A 22,219-nucleotide genomic window follows, 5' to 3' on the forward strand; every position below is an offset into this window, starting at 1 on the left:
CTAGTATGTTATGGAGTGAACAAAAGACATAATGATGTGTTAGATGTAGTGTGACACTATTGGAATGTTGACATTATTTATTACCTTGCCATGTGTGACATATACAGAATTATGGTAACATGTTTGTTCTTTATACCTTTTAGCATTTGTCATAACATGAATGTTTATGTAAGTGCATTATGAATGGCATAAAAATTGGTTGGTTGGTTTGTAATGGTGTATCTTCTTCGTTTAAGGACTATAAGTTTTTCCTTCATCCCTAATGAGCTCCTATTGTTGCAATTTAGTTCTTCAATTGTACTATAAGAATATGGTTACCATATTGTCATGCATAGCTCTATATAGTTTGGTCAAAACTTTTGGAAAATATACTTTTAAGATGTCACATATTATTTGTATGGTGATGATTGTTGTGCTTTACTAATTAGGAAATTTTGTTTTTTGATTTTTTTGACTACAACACAACCATAGAACGTCCTCACATAAGAAACTCAAATAGTACCATATGTATCTCAAAATCACAATTCAATTAGAGATTTTGGTGATGGCATGGATACATCACTTAATGATGGATGATAATATATAGCAATAGTTTCTAATGTGGATAGGCTCTTGTAACCTATTTATTTTTATATAATGAATGTTCAAGATGCAAAAGAATCATTGGATGCATTTAGGGTCATGATGAAACATTTTGATTTTCAAGTTGTTTTATTTAGTGCTAGTCGAATAAGGTCAACTTAGACCAATAAGAATAAGGAATGACCATTATTAAAAGTTTTGGGGATTAGTAGTACTGTTACTATGAGATGCACAAAATGTTATGTTGTCAATCAAAAATTTAACATGCAAAATAGTTACAATGGGTATCGTAATAAGTTGGGCAAGTTAGTAAAGGGAGAAGGGGTGTAAAAGCATGTATGCACAAAAAACCAAGGTAGGGCACTGATTAAATGTGAAAAGCTTCACTTCTAGCACATTTTTATTGTGTTTTTGTGCAACTCCAAATTGAGAATTGATTGGTATAGCCTTGTACGAATTGGTTCAACCCAACAAAAAAATATTGGAGAATTTGGATAATGTTTCTACCTTTCCAAAGATTTTTGTTTTTGTTTGGTTTCTTCCTCTTTTTCATAGTTTTGTTTTAGTTGCTATAGCCTAAAAGTTCTGGTTTAAGAACATCTATGTACTAGATAAGGTCATGCCAATGTATGGAAGAAAGCCCACGGTCTTAGCTTTCTTTTGCATTTGGTTTCATTAATTTTCATGGAGATTTTAATAAGTCATAGCAAATTAAGTAAAAATTGTTTCAAACACTACCAAGGATTTTAGTGTGCAAATTTTAATGAAATTTGTTAGGAAACATGTGTGCTTTGGTGTGAAGTTCTATCTTGATGACCTCTATCATGCCTCGAAGAGATTGAAATTTTGTTGTTCACAAGAGTTACAAATGAAGATTTGCATGCTTGCAATCTTGTTGAGTTTAAAGGACTCTTGTTTAAAGAGGGTCTAGTATTTTGTCTTTATGTTAAAATTTGATGAGTAATATATGTTAGCCATTCTTAAGTTAGAACTTGCATGGTGGTGATTCAACTTAATGTACATGTTGCCATGCCTCGTCATAGCAAGACTAGTCATTGGCATTGAGGGTTTCAAGTATGAGTGATATTTGAGTGGCCTAATTATTAATCACGTGGAAAGGCATCAAAGTGTCGTGGTTAATTGTGTACAATGTTTCTTAGTGGTTGGAATAGGTATTATGCCAAGCTTAATGGTTGTGTGCCCATTAGGCCACCAAGGGTGTCCTATAATAGTTGAACAAGTGACTTTTATGTCGATGTATTGTATTCTCGATAGTTAAGGAGAAGTTTGATTCTAAAATATTCTTTTATAGCATGTTCTTAGCATTAAACAATTTGCCTTGTACAAGTTTACCCAAGTTTTTAAGTGTGTCAGTGGTCTCAAAAGGTACTTGTGATGCATTAGAGAGAACCTTTTGTATGACTGTGTAATTGTCAAAAGATTGTAATCTTATCTTAGGAATGTTTATATTTTGGGACCATGAACAACAATGGGTCTTTAATTAAGATGTTTACTATGATTTGTCAATTTGTTATGTGATCCTTGTCATATTAATTTACCATTATGACAAAGTATCAATTTAGAGTGCTATAATGATACTCTTAAGTAGAAAACATGAACTTCAAGCATGTGATTTCTCTTGACAATATGATCAATCATAATGTCATCATTAGGCTCCTTAATGTGGCTTTAGTATAGAGCTAACAAAATATTTAATATGTTATTAACATTACATTTTAGTATCCTTACTTGGCAAGATCGTAACTCTTACCTCAATAGTCAAAATATCTATACAATTGTAGCTTAGTATTAAGATTTGTTTGCTTTGAACATGTTGATTATTAGCTAATTTGTATGTTTTCCCATCAATTCAACAAAAGATGTTATAGAGGTGTCACTAATGATAATTGAAAAACAAATCTTGATTTATGTAATGACCATTATTCTACCATAATGAATGGTCACCTTACAAAGAGAGTTGACATTCTTATAGTGTGTGTGGGACCTAATACATTCATAGTCAACTCTTATATTTTGTATTTCAATGCAAGTAAAGATTTCATAGAAATTGGTGATAATTTATTAGACAAATTATTAATCATTTTACCTTGTAAGATACTTTGCATTTAGGCATGAGAGTTAACTTGTGCAAATATCCAAAAATGACTAATGCATTTTTATCTTCAACCAAAAATGACTAATGCATTTTTATCTTCAAATTACTATCTTATCTTTTTTCTTATATCCTTATTAGATATTCTCCCCTCTCAAGTTGAACCCTTCATTGGGCCATTGTAATCATGGACTTCCACCTTTACTAATCTCTGTAAATTAGGACATTAGCTTTGAAATAAGTGGAAATCCCCCCATGATCACCTAATTGATGTGTACTCCAACTCAAAAATGATTAACATGGAGCTACATGTTGTGTTGTACCATTTTCAACCATCACATTAAAATGTTTACCAAACCTATAAATTTTAAGAAAGTAATGACAATGTACATTATAGGTCTGACACACTCATTTTTTCTCAATCGTTTATTGTTGTGATATTTTGTAGAAGCAACACAATATCTTTCTAAAAAGTTCAAAGAATTGGACATTGCTTTTGTTAAATATAATTATTTTTCAAATTATTCATTCAAAAAAAATTTCAAAAATTGAATGTCAAGAAGCTAATAGTTTGAACATTAAAATAATATGTTAATAGTTTACATTATCTTTTTAATTTCTAAATTGTACATTAGTATATCATTGTATAGCTTTCTAATTTTTTTACAATCGTCAATATTTTCCTTCTTTTCAAAAAGATATAGAACCAAATAGTAATAAAGAATCTTTTACCATTCGTATAAATTCATTAGTGCCTTCAATTATCCTCATTAATTCCTTAAAAAGATAAACTTCTGTTAGCTACAAGATTCTATGATGAGTCCAGAATAAATATTCAAAGATATCCTTCTCTCTGGAACACAACCTGGATAAGGCCTTTGTTAAAACTCTAGCAAAGAATGAGAGTGTTGGTGAAGACACTAAGTACACAACAGATGATGATTGGGAAGGAGATGACACCTTGGGGCTTGAGGCCCTCTCAAGCATACAAGAAAGAGATGCATCTCATAAACCTCCTAAAAAAACCAGATGTAAAGAGGGTGAAAAGAAAAAGAAAAAGAAAAAAGGGGTACAAAAACAAGCATAACTAAGCTAGAAGAGTTGGTTGTGCTTTAGGGCAAACCAGATTAAAATTGGGAAAGGAGTAGCACACCTTATCCCAAGGATAATGAAGATCCTCTTGAATGAATGTTAAGGGCCGCAACACCCCTTAAAAAGTTTGTGCGATCAAAAGATGTATTGATCAAACCAGACCCAAATTTGTTCTCTTACAAGAATTAAATATTGAATGGACAAGACTAATGTTTTTAGTAAGAATTTTTACTATTGGCAGTGTTCTCTTGTTGAAACTCAAGGAGCCTCAAGGAATTGGAGCTGCTTTGTAACCCCAAAGTTATAGACATTAATGTAATGGTTTAAAAGTATTCCTAGCAATGGAGCTGTGTTGTTTCTAAGCAATTGAATGGAGGTTTTGATCTTTTAAATGTGTATGGCCCAACTACCACTACAGATTTACTCAATTTACGGTCAAAGCTACTTGTCATCCTCCAAGAGCAAAGGAATGGTTTTTTAATTCTTGGCATGACTTCAATTCAATACTTAGATCAGCTAACAAGAAAGGTGGATTTAGATGGGATAGTGCTAAAAAAAGTAATTTTAGCAATTTTGTTTTAGATTAAGGTAAAAGCAAGTTTTGAAGTGGCCCTGAAACCCTTTGCATCTAAGAGAAAGATAAACCAAAAAGCACAACTAGGTACAAAGACCAAAAACTAGCTAAACAACTAAATCAGGTTTTACAGGGACCTGAGACCAACAGATGAGACCAGAGAAATCAACCAAAACAATACTGGAACCTGGAAGGTCAACAAACTGGAATAGTAACCTAAAAAACCTCTCAAACCAGTATCCAACGAACCAGTAAAGCAACTAGTTCACCAACACAAAAAACCGATCATCATAAGGAAACATAATATTTTCCTTTAAATATGAATTTTCCCTTACCCGATCGAAGGACCCTATCTAAAGGGGGGGCAGAATAATTAGACTTCTTTCGTTTAACCGCGATCAAACCGTCCTCAATCTTCACAGCCTCAACGACCCAAGCCTCAGAAGACAAAGACCCAAGGAACCCAGGGGACGCAAAAGCTGCAACAACCTCCGTGAGAGAATCAGACGACGATTGACCCCTAGGAGGGACATTCGAACCAAGTGAAGAAACCAAAGCATCCACCTCCACCACTGGCTCGGATCGAAAGCAAACCTCAACCACAAAATCTTTAGAAGCATCCAAGGAAAGTTCCACTAGAACATCCTCCTCAAACACCGGCTCGAAGCTAGCCTCAGCCTCAGAATCCTCAGGAGCAACCAAGGAATGTTTCATCGTGTAGTGCTCAAAGGAGGCCTTTGACCACCAAGAAGGTGGTCGCCTTGATTTGGATTTCCCAGCAGCACAGCGAGCAGCAATATGGCCTGTCAAGTGACATTTCCTGCAACGAAAAGGGATACCCTCGTAATCCAACAATTGTGTCCAAGAACCCCTCGAGGAATCCAAGCAAATCGCCTCAGGAAGGCCCTTAGAAACATCCAGGTCTACGAGAAAGCAAGCACAAGTCGAGTGGAGAATATCTGAAGTGTCAGCATCCACATATAAGAAATTCCCAATAGCATTCCCAATAGTTTCAAAAATCGAATCTTGCCAAAGATGTAACGGAAGATTAGGGAGTCGGACCCAGATAGGGAACTTATTAAAGGATTCCGAGAGAGGATCGAAATCCATGTGCCACAATTTGGCCATGAGTGGAAATCTGCCCTGCCAAGAAAAATTATTATGACACAAAATAATCTTTCTGTAATTGGTACTTTGAAACTTAACTATAAAAAAACCTTTAGCACACGGGAAGATGTGGGCTTTATTATCTATAAGTGGCAACCAGTTCTTGGAGATCCAGCCATGTAGATCTGCAAGAGAGGGCCAATAGCCACAGAAGCAAAAAGTGGCACCAAGAGAAGAAAGGTCTTCTGTCGTATGGAAAATGTCTTCAACTAATTTTGGGTCTAAAGAAACCCTAATAGGCTTTAAAGCACTTGCGGGCGAGATGTGAGAGGGACTAGATGAAATGGAAGCATCATGCAAACCGGCTTCGAAGGTAGCCATGTCTGCAAAAGACCTACATCCAAAAGCAGGAGACCCAGGACGAGGAGTAGGAGACATAGAGATCGCACGAGGGGCAGACGAAGCCCTACCCCCACCTGCAGATGCAACCAAACGTGAGGCAGACACACAGCCCACACCTGCATCACACCCCCCATTATCAGCACCTCCACCCAGAGGACAGGCGAGAGTAGAGATCGCAGCATTTCCTGAAGGAGCGAGAAAGACAAGCGTAGGAGATCCAAAAACTTGAACAGGAGGAGCGAGGGCCATCGAGCGGGAAAAATTGTCGATGAACAATTGTCAATATTTTAGCAATTTTGTTACAAATAACAATCTTTCTAAAATATTTTTCCAATCTAGGGAACTCACTAAACAAAAAGAAGGAAAGGTTTTTTGAACATTGTAGAAAAGTCAAACAAGTTCTTCACTATTGGTAACTGGGTGACATAACAAGAAGAGATTTCAACACACATTCTCCTACTCTCATGCTCAGAGCATTTTTTTTATTAGTTTGTGAATTCTAGAGGGATCAATTCCAAAGATTACCCTTTCATGTTTGAGAAAATGTGGTTGCGCTCTGAGGGGTTCAAAGATTTTATCAAAGATTGGCGAAGCACAGCCCAAAAATGGGAAGGCAACAAAGCTTTCATTTCTTTCAAGAAAAAATGAAGTTTTTAAAAGACAAATTGAACAAAGGAATATAGTAGTTTTCGAAAGCATCCTTACAGAAAATTTGAGAATTGAAGAGGAACTTAAAGAGCTAAATGAAAAGATTATCAACGAGGGTATCTCTAGGTTAGACTTCAAAGTAGAGAAAAATCAAGACAGGGTAGTGCTAAAAAAAGAAATTTTATCAATTTTGTTACAAATAACAATCTTTCTAAGAAATTTTTCCAATCTAGAGAACTCACTAAGCAAACAGAAGGAAAGGTTTTTCGAACATTGTAGAAAAGTTGGACAAGTTCTTCATTATTGGTAACTAAACAACATAACATGACCTTTTGACGGACATTTTCCTAATCTCAAGCTCAAATCATTTTCTTATTAGTTTCTTAATTCTAGAGGGGTTGATTCCAAACATTGCCCTTTCAAGTTTGAGACAATGTGGTTACACTATTGAGGGGTTCAAAGATTTAATCAATCATTCGTAAAGTGCATCCGTACAATGTGAAGGCAACAACCCTCTTTTTTTTCAAAATAAAATACATTTTTTTTGAAGGATCAATTGAAAAAATGGAATAAAGTAGTTATCACATGCATCATTATAAAAAAAAATTGAGAATTGAAGAGGACCTTAAATAGTTAAATGGAAAGACTATCAATGAGCTATCAATGAGGGTATGTCCAATTTAGACTTCAAAGTAGAGAAAATCTTAAAGGAAGAGTACTAAGAAAGCTTATAAAAGGAAGAAGCATTCTAGAGATAGAAATCAAGAGAAACTTGGCTACATGAAAGGGATGGAAATACAAAGTTTTTTCATAATTCAGTAAAACTAAATGATCTATGAATTGGATTTACTCCATAAAGGATTCCATAGGTACTCTGTTGATTGAGAAAGATGTTATAAAGTGAGAAGATGCTCTATTGATTGGATCTTGGCAAATAATCAATGTCCACTTCAAACAAGAACCACAAAAATTTGAATACCTTGAATGTTAAAATGGGTGCACTCAAAACATACTCCCAACGTTAAAACAGGTGGGTGCACTCAAAATATACTCCACCTACATAAGTCATTCTAAAAGAACCACCAATAAGAAAAACGTTATGACATCAAACTCGAGTCCAAAAATTACAACCACAAAAACATAACCACCACCAAATTTCCAAAGCAAATGTCTTGCTCAATAGGACAATCGAGAGTGCATCTAGAGAACAAGTCACTTAACCTCGATAGGAATCTCTAGAGAAAAATTTGTTATGCACACAATTGAGGACCCAAACGAGATTTCTAAAACCACAACCATTGAAACAACCCTCACATACCTTGTAGCAACAACATCCATCCCTACAAGACTATTGAGGAGATAAAAATGCATGTCAATGTAAATGCCACCCATTGCCAAGCAAACAAACAATAGTTGTAATATCTTCCAAACCCTCACAAAAGGTAGATAATGCCAACTAAACCATTCACGCCACCTTACCAAGCCAAGCATAAAACCCAATGTGTGTCTTTATCAAAAAATCTTCATTAACCTCTGCTAGAAGATCTCTATTAGCACAAATTTTAGAACCATAACAATAACAATAAATATAATGCCAAAACTAGAGGTATAAATCCAAGCACCTCACCTAAGAAAAAACCCAACATAGGTTTTCAAGGCCTCATCTTCAACATTCTCAACCAAATATGATATTCCTCCTTCCAACTGAAATCTTGAAGACACATCTAAAACTATTGAAGGAACAAATCTTACCACCCTCATGGTGACCAAGGAATTGTTTTGGTAGCAAAGCAACCACAAAAGATTGTGTCAAATAAAAAAGACATTCTACAAAAAACACACTAGGAGCAATCAACAGCATGACTCACCACAATTGCATAGCCCCACCAAAGATAGTCATATGCAACGCAAGAGGAGTTGAAACTAGGCACTAAGGGGTGTGCCACAAACAACCAAGGGCCTTATTGCAAGGCCTAACAGTCCTAGTAGAGACCACATGCCAATAATAGAGCCCACCAAAGTTCCAACATTTTAAAGTCAAACCCCCATGCATGAGATCCAACCGCCAATGGAATCAAGCCACACCCTCTTTCCTACAAAAATAAGGATAGAAAGGGGGAGGAGGAAAGCCACCTACAATCCCTTTGAAGTAGCCCCTGAGGAAAGCCACCTACAATCCCCTTGAAGTAGCCCCCATCACTAAGTCAACAAAAAAGAGTAAAAACTCCATCAAGGCACAAGATAAGAACCCTCAACATTAACCAAACTATACATGCACTTCCATTAACCAAGAAAGAAGAAAACCCCAAATTCGTTATAACCCCAAGCAACTTAGCTTCATCTAAGCAAAACCTCAAACAATGTCCCAACAACAATGTACCTAAATATCAAGAACATGCCACCCAACATAGCTTCAACTTCAACTAACAAGGCAATGGACCCCACACAAATACCATCATCCTCTAAGACACCACCAACCTTCTCCAAGGAAAAGAGAATAACTTCTCCAAGACCACACAGCGGCACACACCACCACAGATGAGCCTCTTTAGAGAGAGGAACACCATCCACCTTACAAAATCTCCAAAAAAATCCTGTCTACTAAAAAGAAACAATAAAGAATATACCCTAAGCAACGCTATAAGATACCCATCAACGTCAACCTCATCCCTACTCCCAACCTCTACAATATTTCCTCGATACATTTTTGAAAATTTGTCAAAAGAAAAATTACTAAGAATACTAATTAAAACAATGATTGAAGATAAGGTTTTCGATCAATTAGAGTATTACCATGAACTAATTTCAAATTCAAGCCCTAAATTACCATGAACTAATTTCAAATTCAAAATAAGGCACTAATAACAAAATTGGGGCTATATAAACATGGTAAGGAAAACAAGCCTTCAATATTAGCCTTTGCCCTAGGTTTAATTGTGATTAAATAACTAGTGAAACACTTCCTTCGAAGGAAAATATTATAGAGAGGAGGCCTTGGCCTTGGAAAATACATAAATTATAAATTTCCCATGTTTGGTCCAAGTTGTATACACACTAATATTTTGGCAAAATTAATAATTACAAACCATTAAAAGGGTGAACGCTCTTTTCTATCGGAAACTACGAATTGCCTTCCTTGACGATAAGGAGCCAGCATAGAGAATAATCCAGACAGAGCCCAAAATAAACCTAGGAATCATAGATCTCATGCTTTGAAAAAAGCAACTATGAAGCATTGAGCCATGGTCACTTTTCCTTGCTATCCTAGACCCTGCCATATTGTCCCTTTTCCCCACGTTAAAACAGCTTCGCTTTTATTTCAGATGAAAGAGTTTAGAATGACAACTACTTTGTAACTAAATCGAGACACTATTACATGCAATTGTACAGCATGCCGTTAATAAATAAGGAAAAACATTCCTGTATAGTTCTAGCAAGGGAAGAAAAAGATTGTGATAGAACTAATAGCATTAAAGCTCAAATTCCTTAGCATCCCAATCATTAGCATGCAACATACAAGTTGCAGTTCCATGTGGGTTTTTCAAACACCACATGAATTGTGAAGGCATTCAAATAAAAAAATGGACTGCAAAAGCAAAATAAGCGGCTGGGCAATTTTGTATAAGTTAACTACCAAAAAAAGTTCTACCTCTTTCAATCACCACCTCAAATAACTAGAGATTGTATAATCAAACGTTTCTTTACTACGTGAAACAAAGTTCTATATTCCTGTCGTTCTCTTTTATGATTATCAGTATAAAAAGTTTGTACCTATACCTCCAAGTTTAAACCCCTAGTGAAAATATGAACTCTTAATCTATTGCCAACTTGAGTTGACTCAGACTCCTTAAAACATTGTGCTGCAATGGTCTGTATGTCCTAAGTTCATCATATTCCTCCCTTGATAGGCAGACGAGCTTTACCCTCGAGTTAAAAAGCAGATGTAGCTTGTGTAAATATGGAGGCTATAATAAAGATATCTGGAACTTTTTTAAAAACTGTAACAAGATGGGAAATCCCTCTTTTCCTATGGTAAAATCCCTTTTTTGCTTGCCAAATTCGAGAATATGAATATTTCATGATTCATGAATTTTTTGCAACATTATAAAATTATTCAACCATCTTGGCAGAGCGATTTAAAATTTGAAAATTGATAAAATAAGCCCCAATGCACACAGCTTTGACATCAACCACATTGGCAGGTACATGTGTTGACTACATACCACAGCCCAAAAGTTCTCAATGTACCCACTTATGTTTCTGTTAGAAGGCAAAAGACACATACAATTCACCCATAAGATCAGACCTATCGTACCTAGCCTTGACATGAAACACATTTGCAAATCTTGACCACATATAGTTCAACAAGCTAACAGTTATTTATGTTTTAGAACAGATTACAAAATCATATAGCGCTGCCATTTAACTGCAAGGCTTCATTTGTTGTGATAAAGCACAACATCCATCACAATAGTCAAACTTTCCATTTTGTATATTACCCTATTTATTTAGTTATCTACTGGTATTAGGGAGAGCAAGCAATTTAGAAATTACTGGACCCTGGTCATCTAGGATCGACATCCAAGAAGGTCAATTTGGTATGACATAATTTTTTGAATGGAGAAATAGTGTTGCCAGGGGGTAACACAGTCAATCTATCATTCAGCTAAAAGATGATTTTCAAACCAGGTACCAGAAAACATATTATTGGATTTAATTAGAAGGCACTGTTAGCAATAAACATGGATTAGAAAATCCTAATAATGTGTGTTGGTGGTGGGTAGCATCCCTTGCTGGATTTGCAACATGGGAAATGGCAACCCTGGCAATTAATAAGTGGTATCAGAGCTTGCTCACAGGTTCGTATCCCTGACAAGTGCTATCAGAGTATGGTCAAATATTCAAATCCTTGCAGACCGTGGCAACTAATGCTAGGAGGGGGATTGTTGGCAATGGGCAAGCGACCCTCACTGCATTCTTCTCATGCTTTAAATAACCTCTTGGGTCTTCTATAAGTCTAGCTGGGCATTAACAGGCTGATCTTTGAGAGCAACAGCAACCCTAGCAGTTAACAAAGCGACCTTTTGCATCCCTTTTGCAGTTAACATACCATTCTTCAAAGACATTGATTGACCAGCAAAGCTGAAAACTGTGGCTTGTATTAGTGGGTCTAAATTATTCCCCACATGGCACAAAGCTGTTATGTGTCTAGTCATTATCTCTCCAACCATGGATTTGGAACATATCAAGATGTCCAACTCCCAACATATAAAATGTAACAAGTCATCTAGCTATATCTCTTCCTAGGTGAGGATAAATTTCTGGAATAGTCAGCTTCCAGAGAGTGAATATAATGAATACGAGACATGATAAATAACCAGTACAGCTCAACAATTAACAAATAGGATTAGAACATATAGCAATTCAACGACTAACCCTTCAATAATAAGATAACAATATGTAGTACCGCTGTGCCTAACTTTAATGTAGTACATAATTGCAGGACAGTATTTTGCCTGCAGATAAGTTTAAAGAGGCAAGACTGCACCTTCTTATGCATTCAAAAAGCATTTATTAATTGGTGCAAATTTATACCACACAGGTAGAAAGCATCATTCATTGTCCCAATTTGGCTGCAAACATGCATGTGTGATGATCAAACCGAGACATAAGATCAGTCATTGGTTCTGAATGATATATTATCCAATTTATTTAGTTATCTATTGGTTTGTCAACATCAGTAAGCAATTTACAGATTATTGAGCCCTTATCATAATATAATCCAGGCTGCTTGTGAAAGTCAATTTGGTATTACACACAGTTGCAAAATGAACAATCTACCATTCAGGTTACCTGAATCATAGATAAGAAAATCTTGAAAACATAACATTGAGATGAATCTACAACTGACATAAAACATAAGCTTAGATTGACAAGTCAATCTTTAGTGATACTGTCGTTTGCATTCTCTAGAATGAGAGTACTCATTACATACACCAGATAAGACAATCTTGTAAACATAACAATGAGATGAATCTACAACCGACATAAAACATAAACTTAGATTGACAAGTCAATCCTTAGTGATACTGTCATTTGCATTCTCTACAATAAGAGTGCTCAGCACACACACCAGCTAACAAAAACTGATGTGAGGAGTATTGATAATTAGACCTATTGGTATTGCACACAGTTGTTAAAGAGCAAAATGAACAATCTACCATTCAGGTTACCTGAATCATAGATAAGACAATCTTGTAAACATAACATTGAGATGAATCTACAACCGACATAAAACATTAACTTAGATTGACAAGTCAATCCTTAGTGATACTGTCATTTGCATTCTCTAGAATAAGAGTACTCATTAAACACACCAGATAAGACAATCTTGTAAACATAACATTGAGATGAATATACAACCGACATAAAACATAAACTTAGATTGACAAGTCAATCCTTAGTGATATTGTCATTTGCATTCTCTAGAATAAGAGTACTCATTACACACACCAGCTAACAAAAACTGATGTGAGGAGTATTGATAATTAGACCTACTGCCTAAGGTTTCATTTCACTCTATATGATAACCTCCTCCGAATAGCGGCTGGCTACCAGCATTGCTACATAGTTGTAGAAAAAGTTAATGTATGTAGACTAAGGTGAGATAAAGAGCATAAATAAATAAATATTGCCTTGTAGGGAAGAGAATGCCCTCAACAGAGATTGCTTGCAATATTTATGGATTTAAGAGATTCTACTGTCTCTAGGATCAATTGGAAGATGAACATCCAAAATAAACTTCTATTGTTCAGAGAGAAATTTGGGATTTGCCCAGCTTCTGGTAAAGAAATGCTCGCGATATCATGGAAATGCCTTTTGACCAGTTCTATGATAAAGTATGCTACAGCTACATGCTACTTGCATGTTACAATGAAGCAACAGGATCAAATATTGCAACAGAAAAGACCAGCAAAAGATATGCATTTTGAGTATGTCAAACAGTAAACACTGTAAAACGAGGGGGTATCACCTACAAACCAATTTACTCATAAGGCCATACTGATTGATATGATACACTTGATGGATGCAGACCACATGTTGCATCTTCATTTTCGTAGTCTGTCTCTTACAACATGTGAATTTCAAAGATGAATTTACAATATGCACCTGAATGATTACATTTTAGGGCAACATGCACAACATGATCTGGCAACTACATAAACTTTTAAAAACATTGGTTGTGATTCTTCTGCAAACAACAATTATGTAAACATAAATGGTTGCAGGAACTAATGAAAATGTACATCTACTCTAATAAATTGCATCCACAATCAATTCACAAACCACATACATGTCCAGAAAGCAATAGAAGACCTTCCTAAAAAGTAAAATGTGGCATGATCCGGGAAGCTCATCGATCCTGATAGAATGTATAAAACAAAAATTGATAGGGTCACAAGGATCATCTGCAGCGTTTCAGAAGAAGCCTTCCTAAGATTCCTCAAGACTGGCATAAAAAACAAAACATAAATTGATAGAGCTGAGCACAAACAGGAAAATTTATCAATAAAATATATGGTTCCAAGATATTAGCAATACTTTAATGGAACAAACAAAATGTTTATAAGGCACAAGATTAAATGGACCATAAGCTTGTGCAGCACTATCCAAATTGATTCAGAAATTGGGCATATTCACCATATAAATGATGAGAAAACTTTGTATGCGTCCCTAGAATGGTAACCATGTATGCTTTGGAACTGAAAATTCCCATTCAAATTTACCATTTGGAAACACACTAGCACCAAAACATGTACATGTTTCCAAGAAAATCCTCACATCCAAATGAAACAGTAATTTGACTTCAAACAAAGTTTAACTTTAGCTAGTCCCCATGGCTACTGCATGTCCAACCTAAACATGTGCTTAAGGTTGCAAAAATCAAAAGCTGAAACTTTTTCAAGATCTGCTCTGAATGGTCACGAACTTAAATATGGATGTAATGCATGAGTAACTAAAGATAAGAACCCAACCTGAGGAGATCTCAAAAAGCATCTTAACGCAAATATGGAGGAGGATAAGATGCATTAACTGATGGCAAACCAGCACCAAGGCTAAACCTGCCGTAAGTGCTAGGTGGTCCAAAAGACCCAGCCCCATACAATGAGGAAGGTTGATTGTTTGATGTAAACAAATGAGACCTTGAAAGAGGAATCGTACCCCTGCTTCCAAATCCATAGGGTGATCCTAAGACGCTATGACTTGATCTGTCATAAGCACCTGGGGTAGGTAAACTATAACTTGTCATACCAGGACGCGGGAGGCTCCTGTCAGCAGCAATGTTAGAGGTATATACAGTGGAAACCCTTTCAGCAGTAGATGGTGCAGGACCACCACCATTACTTACACGAGGCCGTTTAGTCTGAGACTTAACAGCTTCTGCAGCAGATCTCTTTCTGTCAGCCTTGACTTTCTCTAAATGAGCAACATGCTTTTGAAGATCTTCTGGAGACATCTGCAACTCAAGTTTATGTTCTTGAATACATTTAATTACAGCTTTCACAGCTGCAATTTCTTTTGAGGCTCCATCATTCTGCCATTACACACAGAATCTCCAAATATTTATGCATGAACAAAGGTTGAGATATTGACAGTTGATTTGTTAAAACTTATAGTAAAACAAATCAAGCCCAGACATGTGAACAAGCATACCTGCGCATTAATAGAATTATTTCCACTTTTTGCTGTATCCTGTGACAGTTTCTTTGCATCATTCAGATATGCCTTCAACAAAGGCACAGGTGGATATTTTTCAGTAAGTCCAAATGTATGGACAAAGTTTACAGCCTCGATTTGCTTTCCACTACTGATCATTTTTTCCACAATATCTGCGACAGAGAAGACCATATGTGTCATGCATGAGCATGTTACATCTGTAAGAATAGTAAACTGGTGCAAAACCTTGATAATGGGAGCTTCAAAACAAAGCTGAACCAACAAGGCAAACAGCCCCGGAAGGCTAAAACTCATTTCAAAATTGAGGGATGACTGGCAGCCCAGAAGTTCACTCAAATAAGTATCAGAATTACTTGTAATCAGTATATATACACCTATAAATGCATCATATCATGCATCTCTAAATGCATGAGACATAAACCAAAACAAATTAGGAGGACCCCAAAATGTAGGTGCCTTGAAATACTTCTTAAGACTCCACTGACTTTGTAGAAAGTGAGAGTACAGACAAGCATTGTCTACATGCTATCATCTTAGATGTAGATACTAGAGACAATTTAAAGGACGCCTCAGAGGATTAGACACATCCCAGATGACCCATTCCACATATGAACAGTTAAAGACACGAAAAAATGAATCCTGCAATTAATAATGCATCTGGCGACAAAAAAGGAAGTAATGTGATAGCAATTGCTTCAAAAGTAAAACTGACACCCTATTATAAAAGCTAGACTAACTACAAAATTATGCCAACCATATACTTTAAGTTTGGTTAACATAACTTGAGGGTTAACTTTTGAAAGACCACAGACATCCTACATGTACTGTCAGAGGCACAAATACATGCATTGGGCATAAAGACACACTAGATGGATGACTTCCAGATGTGACAAACTTATACTATTGATCTATGTTCCTAAAATTTGATTACTAAAATCAATCACCAATTAAATAACGAAGACCATTTACAGACAAAAATGTATGACAAGAACAACTATGATATAATTAGCCATTAATCATTTAATCTTCAAGAGCGACATTTCAGCTCCTAAAATAAAGAAAAATTCATCTAGTAATTTAACTCAGATTTATTTTACCCACAAGGGACAAGGGTCCAGATCTACTTCTCCTAGAGCTAGGAAAATTAAAAGAAGCAGCCACATTAATGGACATCTTTATAATTAATCACTGCCAGTTCACAAAGAAACCATCAACTGACATCTTGATAACCGATACCATGATAGACACCTTCAAAACCAATTCATCGTGTTCTAGATCAAACTGCACCAGACATAAAGCCCAAATTTTGTCTTGCAAGAGAAGCATAACAAATGACTAGTTTGCAATTGATGACTATTGGACACCCAGTATATCAGTTTTAACGTTCACTAGTCATCTTAATGCTAGAATTAGAACCATTACACCTTAAAAGACCAACAAGGTTATAACAAGGGTACATTAAAGTACTACATAAATCCTAATAGCCATGGGGTCACACATCATAGACAAAATATTCACGGTGATCTAGTCCAAAAACACCCATTTATAAAAACCCTTGCAATCTACCAAAAAACCCCATTACAAAACTACAACCCCTACCTTTGACAGGATAAAGCTAAACACTTGCTAATTTGCCTCCTAACATGCAATAATATCGTGCAATAATGTACTGCACATGATAGAAACAAACCTCCTCCTATTCAATAAGAAACTATAACTGTTCATAGAACCATATTTTTATTTTGTTTGAAGCCTATAATGTTTATAAACTACCTATTAACAAGTAATGTTGTACTGCATATGTTAATAACAAACCTCCATGTGCCCCGTAAGAAACTGTAAATGTTCAAAAACTCAAATTTTCATTTATTTCAAAACCTATAAAAAATGAGATGAACATGCCACCACAGACAAAAAGACATCAGTGTGATGAAAACAGTAGAAACAAAACCCTATTTCTGTATAAATGTGTCCATGAAAAAAAAAGTCACAACAGGCTTACCCAAAAAAACACAGAAGCACACATCACCACATAAACAAACAGTAATTTTTGCAAAAATCAAAATAACAAGTACCTTGGAGAGATGTGTTAACACCTACCCACGAGGATGCAAAAAACAACTGGAACTGAGCCCATGGCATTTTCAAATTGTTACTGAGTTTGTTAGGGTGGCTATTGAACATATCTTATCTTTATTCTACCTACAAAGGGATGTGACAATTAAGTCACTTGTATAAACTTGAAAATTCATCGGACTCTGGAAATGCACATCATTCCTTGTTTGTACTTGGTGACTTTTGCCAATCATAACAGACTAAGTGGAATAAATACAATTGCCAAGCCACTTCAGTGAGTATCAAATATTCTTGTTTTGTCTCTTTGGAACTATTTATATGCTACCATGTCAGTAACACCCTATGCCTTATTCATAGTTTCATTATAGACCTTACAGAATCAAATCAATGTCTATTTGCACTTAGTTTATAGTTTCACTATGGACCTTACAGCATCAAACCAATGTCTAGTTGCACATCGTTCGTAGTTTCACTATGGACCCTACAGCATCAAACCGGTGTCTAGTTCAACAGTCCAAATATTTTACTTGTTACTAAGGGCCTTGCCACATGGCATTTATTTTCATTCCTACCTTCAAATCCTTCATTGCAACAAGTCGCAGTCTACATTAAACTTCCCCTCATCATGTTGCTGCAACATCAATGGTTTCACTAGCACTAGTCCCCTTGATTCACCATCAAGTAAGCTCAACAACCAACATCAGTTCATTCTTCAACTGCTTTCACCATTATTGAGTTCATGTTTTTCAATTGTAAACAACCAAATCATTAATATCCCTCTTAGAATTAAATGACACTTCTGTATTAAATCACAATCAGAGTCAAAACTGTTATTGCATTCTTGCATTCGACAATGTGCCCCATTTTGAAACTATGGATCATCACACCAGAATGAGCAAGGAAACAATAATTACAAAAACAAGTCTTGCCTAGAGAGAATTTTAAGCCTTGAGAAATGTAGGTGATGGCAAAGAGCAAGTGGTCAAAACTACAAGTGCTCAAGATAGTAGCTGTAATAGAGATATTATCATATTTATACCCCTGATGATGTGCCGTGAGCCTCTCTGAAGATATCTGTTTTGATGGACTTCATTTTGCCTTAATGTTCATTTCTGTACCTGGTTCGTAAGCACTTCATATGCAAGTATGGTATTATCTTCTTCTTGTATTCCCTTCTCTGTCCAGACGAGCTGTAGCAGTTCATGATTCACCATACTTATTATATTCCCTTTGTGCATCGCTCTATCTATTATTCTGTTGAGTTTGGGTTTCATCATGGTTGCACACTTGGCGCCATGTATTCACTGACTTGACATCTTGTTTACCTCGACAGCATTGAAAGCGCTCACATCATTTATGGATGTCAGATCATTCTTTTCTGAGATCAACAATCCTCTTTATGAAAAGGTAAATTCATATAATAAATGTTGCCATGTGTATAGTGCAACTCTCATCGCTTGATGTGGAAGAACGACCTTTCAGTTTCAGCAGTATCATCCCTCTTCTACACTATTGGGATCAAATTCTTGCATTATGTTTTTTTTATGTTTTGAGAGGTTGTAGGGTTACCATCTTAGAGTGTTCATTTAGGCTCTGTTAGTTTATAGTGGCATTATATTTTCAATTAATGTAATCACAGAATTTTGAGAGTCCCGAGTATCATCACACTCTGTGGAACTGTTGTCTGATTTATATTTTGTATTGCAATTTTGAAATTAATTTGAGCAAGATTATTCTGCTGATTCTGAGAATCACGGCATTTGTAATCAGTTGGTCTTATCAGAAACTGTGATATACTTGTTTAAAGGTAAGACAGGCTTATCGATTGTTTGTTTTGAAGACTACAATCATAAGCAAGGTTACATGTATTGTATTTGACAACTGAATAAACAAATCATCATTTTTGTAGGCTGTGTTGTTTCCCGCAAGAGGAGTATTTTTCTGAAAATAAGCTGTGTGTTATTTTTTTAGTTTGTGTTTTTGCTTCCCATTTGTTGCCATATCTATATTCTAGTTCATAATTTAACATGGTATCAAAGCAGATCTAAGGAAAACATCTTGAGCCAGAATCTTTAAGTTATACATTTCTCTTTGCTCTACTTTCAGTGTATTTGTTTCAGCTCTTTACAATGGTAAACGCACTGAAAGTTGATGAAAGATTGGACAGATCATCAAACTTCTCATCATGGAAGTTTCAAATTCTAATTGCACTTAAAGAATGATCTTCTTGACTATGTGAATTCTGATGTAGCAGTACCTTCTGAAGAAGCTGAGAAAGCACAACGAAAAAAAAGGATCATGGAAAGGTAGATTCTAATGCATTTGGTTAAGGATCATCTAATTCCTATAATTTCAAAGTTGGATTTGGCCAAAGATATGTTTCAGACTCTAAAGCACCTGTATTAATTCAACAACACTAGTAGAGCTCTAACCTCGAGAAATCAACTTTGCATGTAAAAATGGCAGCTACTAGAGGATCGATCGGTTCCTTTTGTATAGAGATTAGAAAGTTGAATGATCAGCTCAATGCAATTGAGGTATCCTTTGCAGATAAAGATTTGGTCATGCTAGTCATAAATTGGCTTCCCAACTCTTGGGAATCCTTTATTCAAGGAGTCAGCAGAAGAGATGGACTTCCCAAGTTTCATAGATTGAGAGCTGATTACATGCAAAAAAGACTCTGCAGACTAGAGGCTAGAGGCGGTGCACATTAAACTCATCATGAAGATGATTGTGTACTTGATGCCCATAAAAGGTAACTTCTAAATAATCAAAGATTAGAATTTTGCTTCAGCCCCTGATTCCAAGAAAAAGAAGGATCCCTCTAGAATTCAGTGTTCCAGATGTCAAAACCCTAGAGAAAAGAACATATTTGATACCAGTCGACTATAACTAAATCCTAACCATTGTTAAGCTTCTCGAAGGAGACATGCGCACAACAAAATCTCGTTAACCAGAGTTCTCCATTACCAATAATTTGTAGAATCGGAAAGGAATTCAACCTCTGGCTCAAGGCGTCTCGAGCCCAAAGATACCGCAAGCAAATAGAAGACTCAGAGAAATTAGCATAAAACCCCAAATTTAGCAAAATTCATGCTAAAAGACGAGGTATCAAGCTAAAAAAATTGTTATATAGGCAACTATCAACATAAGCCTAAAAATAATCAGATGAACCCAAACAAAAACATATATTGTCTAATAGACACTGTATATACCTCTTCCATTAATATATAGGGTAATACATCATTGACCAATCTGAAACACAAAAACAAACAACGGGAATTTATACAAAAAAGAGGTTTCCCGGGACCATAATTCGTAGAATCCGAAAGGAATCCAACATCGTATAGCTGAAGACTAAAAGAAATTAGCATAAAACCGCAAGTTAAGAAAAAATTCATGTCAAAAGAGGAGATATCAAACTAAAAAAATCTAATATATAAGCAACAGTCATCATAAACCTAAAAATAAAAAGGATTCCCAAATAAAAACATATTTAACAGACAAAACTCCAAAACCCTAGATGAAAAACACTAAATGCAAACGTAAGGCCATCTGGTAAGCGAAAAAGAAACAAATTAAAGGCACTAGAATAAGAAAAACCTGTTAATTTATCCTGTAGTCCAAGATTACGGCAGACTTCGGGTGCCTGATTTCGCCTTGCAACGACAACGACAAGATCTACCAGGCTACTGTCATCTCTGAATTCGCCCACAAGCCCATAGCAAACCAAAAGTTGCAGAAATGCATGCGCCTCCAAATAGCTTGCGTTCGCGGGCTTAATCTTGCCCTTCCACACTCTAGCAAGCGTCATCGCCTTCTTCTTAGCATCTGCTGGCATATTCTCCGCCTTGACAACCGCCGGCAACGTCTCGAGAAGCAAAATACCAGCACGCCTTCGCTGCAAAAATAAGGTACGCTCGTTGTCTGACTTTTTATCTTCGTTGTAAAACCCTTCGAGAGCCTTCAAAACAAGCTCGGCCGCCTTGGGAGCTGCCTTGAGGGCCCCCGGTGCCTCCTCGCGCAGCGCCGAGAGTTCTTTCTTCTTCTCCACTAAAAACTTCAGCAAACCCTTCGCGTCCATCTTCTCGCACAGAGTTTTGAACTCAGCACGGGGCTTCACGTCCTTGGTCTTCTCCGCGCCTTTTTTAGCATCGGCCGGACTCGAACCCTGAACAGCTGTTTGAGGATTTGCGCCTTTCGTTTCTTTTATTTTTATGCCGAGCTCTTGGGAGCGCTTGTTCATCAGCTCATCTAAATTGTCAAAGTGATCTTGAAGCTCCTTCCACTGAGCTTTGAAGTTCACCAGGGCGGAAGTGTGAGCTTCTAATTCCTGGTAGGCTTTCTGCAGGAGCTCCCTCTTTTCGGGCACTGCATCCATGGCTGCCGATATCGAATCTGCAACCGACATACCCTGTAGAATTCCCCTCCTAAGATTTCAGTAATGACACTGTAACCTTCTATGTCATACAATTGGGGTATATAGAATGCTCTTCCCGGGGATTCGAAACCCTAACCCGTCGCCTGCACACTAAGCGCTAAGGCGTGATTTGTCTGATATAGAATCCTCCTGTTTTTCCAAGTGCGTTCTTCACCGTGGGATTCGGATCCTGTGGTTGAGATTTTATTGTTTTTAAATATCTAGCTCGTTTGGAGATTTTTTAAATCCTTCTCATTTGTGAAAAAGATAATTCATCGTCATCAAGTCGGTTTAGTACCTCTAGTTTGTACATTCCTCGTATAGAACTTTCCAAGTTAGGAATGACACCTTAACAAATGCATTGTGAAAACATACTTCGGGCCAAAATAAAATGTAATTGGCATTCGCACCGTGGCGTGCAATGTGTACATCCTAGAGGTATGAAAGGTCAACTAAGTATTTGTTC

At 36.3% G+C, this 22,219-nt stretch overlaps 1 protein-coding gene across 1 annotated transcript; it reads right to left on the minus strand.

The window, feature by feature from the left end:
- Positions 1-14,080: 14,080 nt before the first annotated feature.
- LOC149540376 (truncated FRIGIDA-like protein 1) lies at positions 14,081-21,863 on the minus strand. Its single transcript, XM_089801470.1, has 3 exons — positions 20,937-21,863; positions 15,234-15,409; positions 14,081-15,114 (listed from the first exon to the last, which is right to left on the minus strand). Exons 1-3 carry the CDS (start codon positions 21,742-21,744, stop codon positions 14,578-14,580), a joined length of 1,521 nt encoding a protein of 506 aa, XP_089657596.1. The 5' UTR covers positions 21,745-21,863; the 3' UTR covers positions 14,081-14,577.
- Positions 21,864-22,219: the final 356 nt, after the last annotated feature.

The sequence above is a fragment of the Cupressus sempervirens genome, chromosome 9 (genome assembly GCF_028749045.1).
Source record: "Cupressus sempervirens isolate cs-2001-9-10 chromosome 9, ASM2874904v1, whole genome shotgun sequence".
Classification (NCBI taxonomy): domain Eukaryota; kingdom Viridiplantae; phylum Streptophyta; class Pinopsida; order Cupressales; family Cupressaceae; genus Cupressus; species Cupressus sempervirens.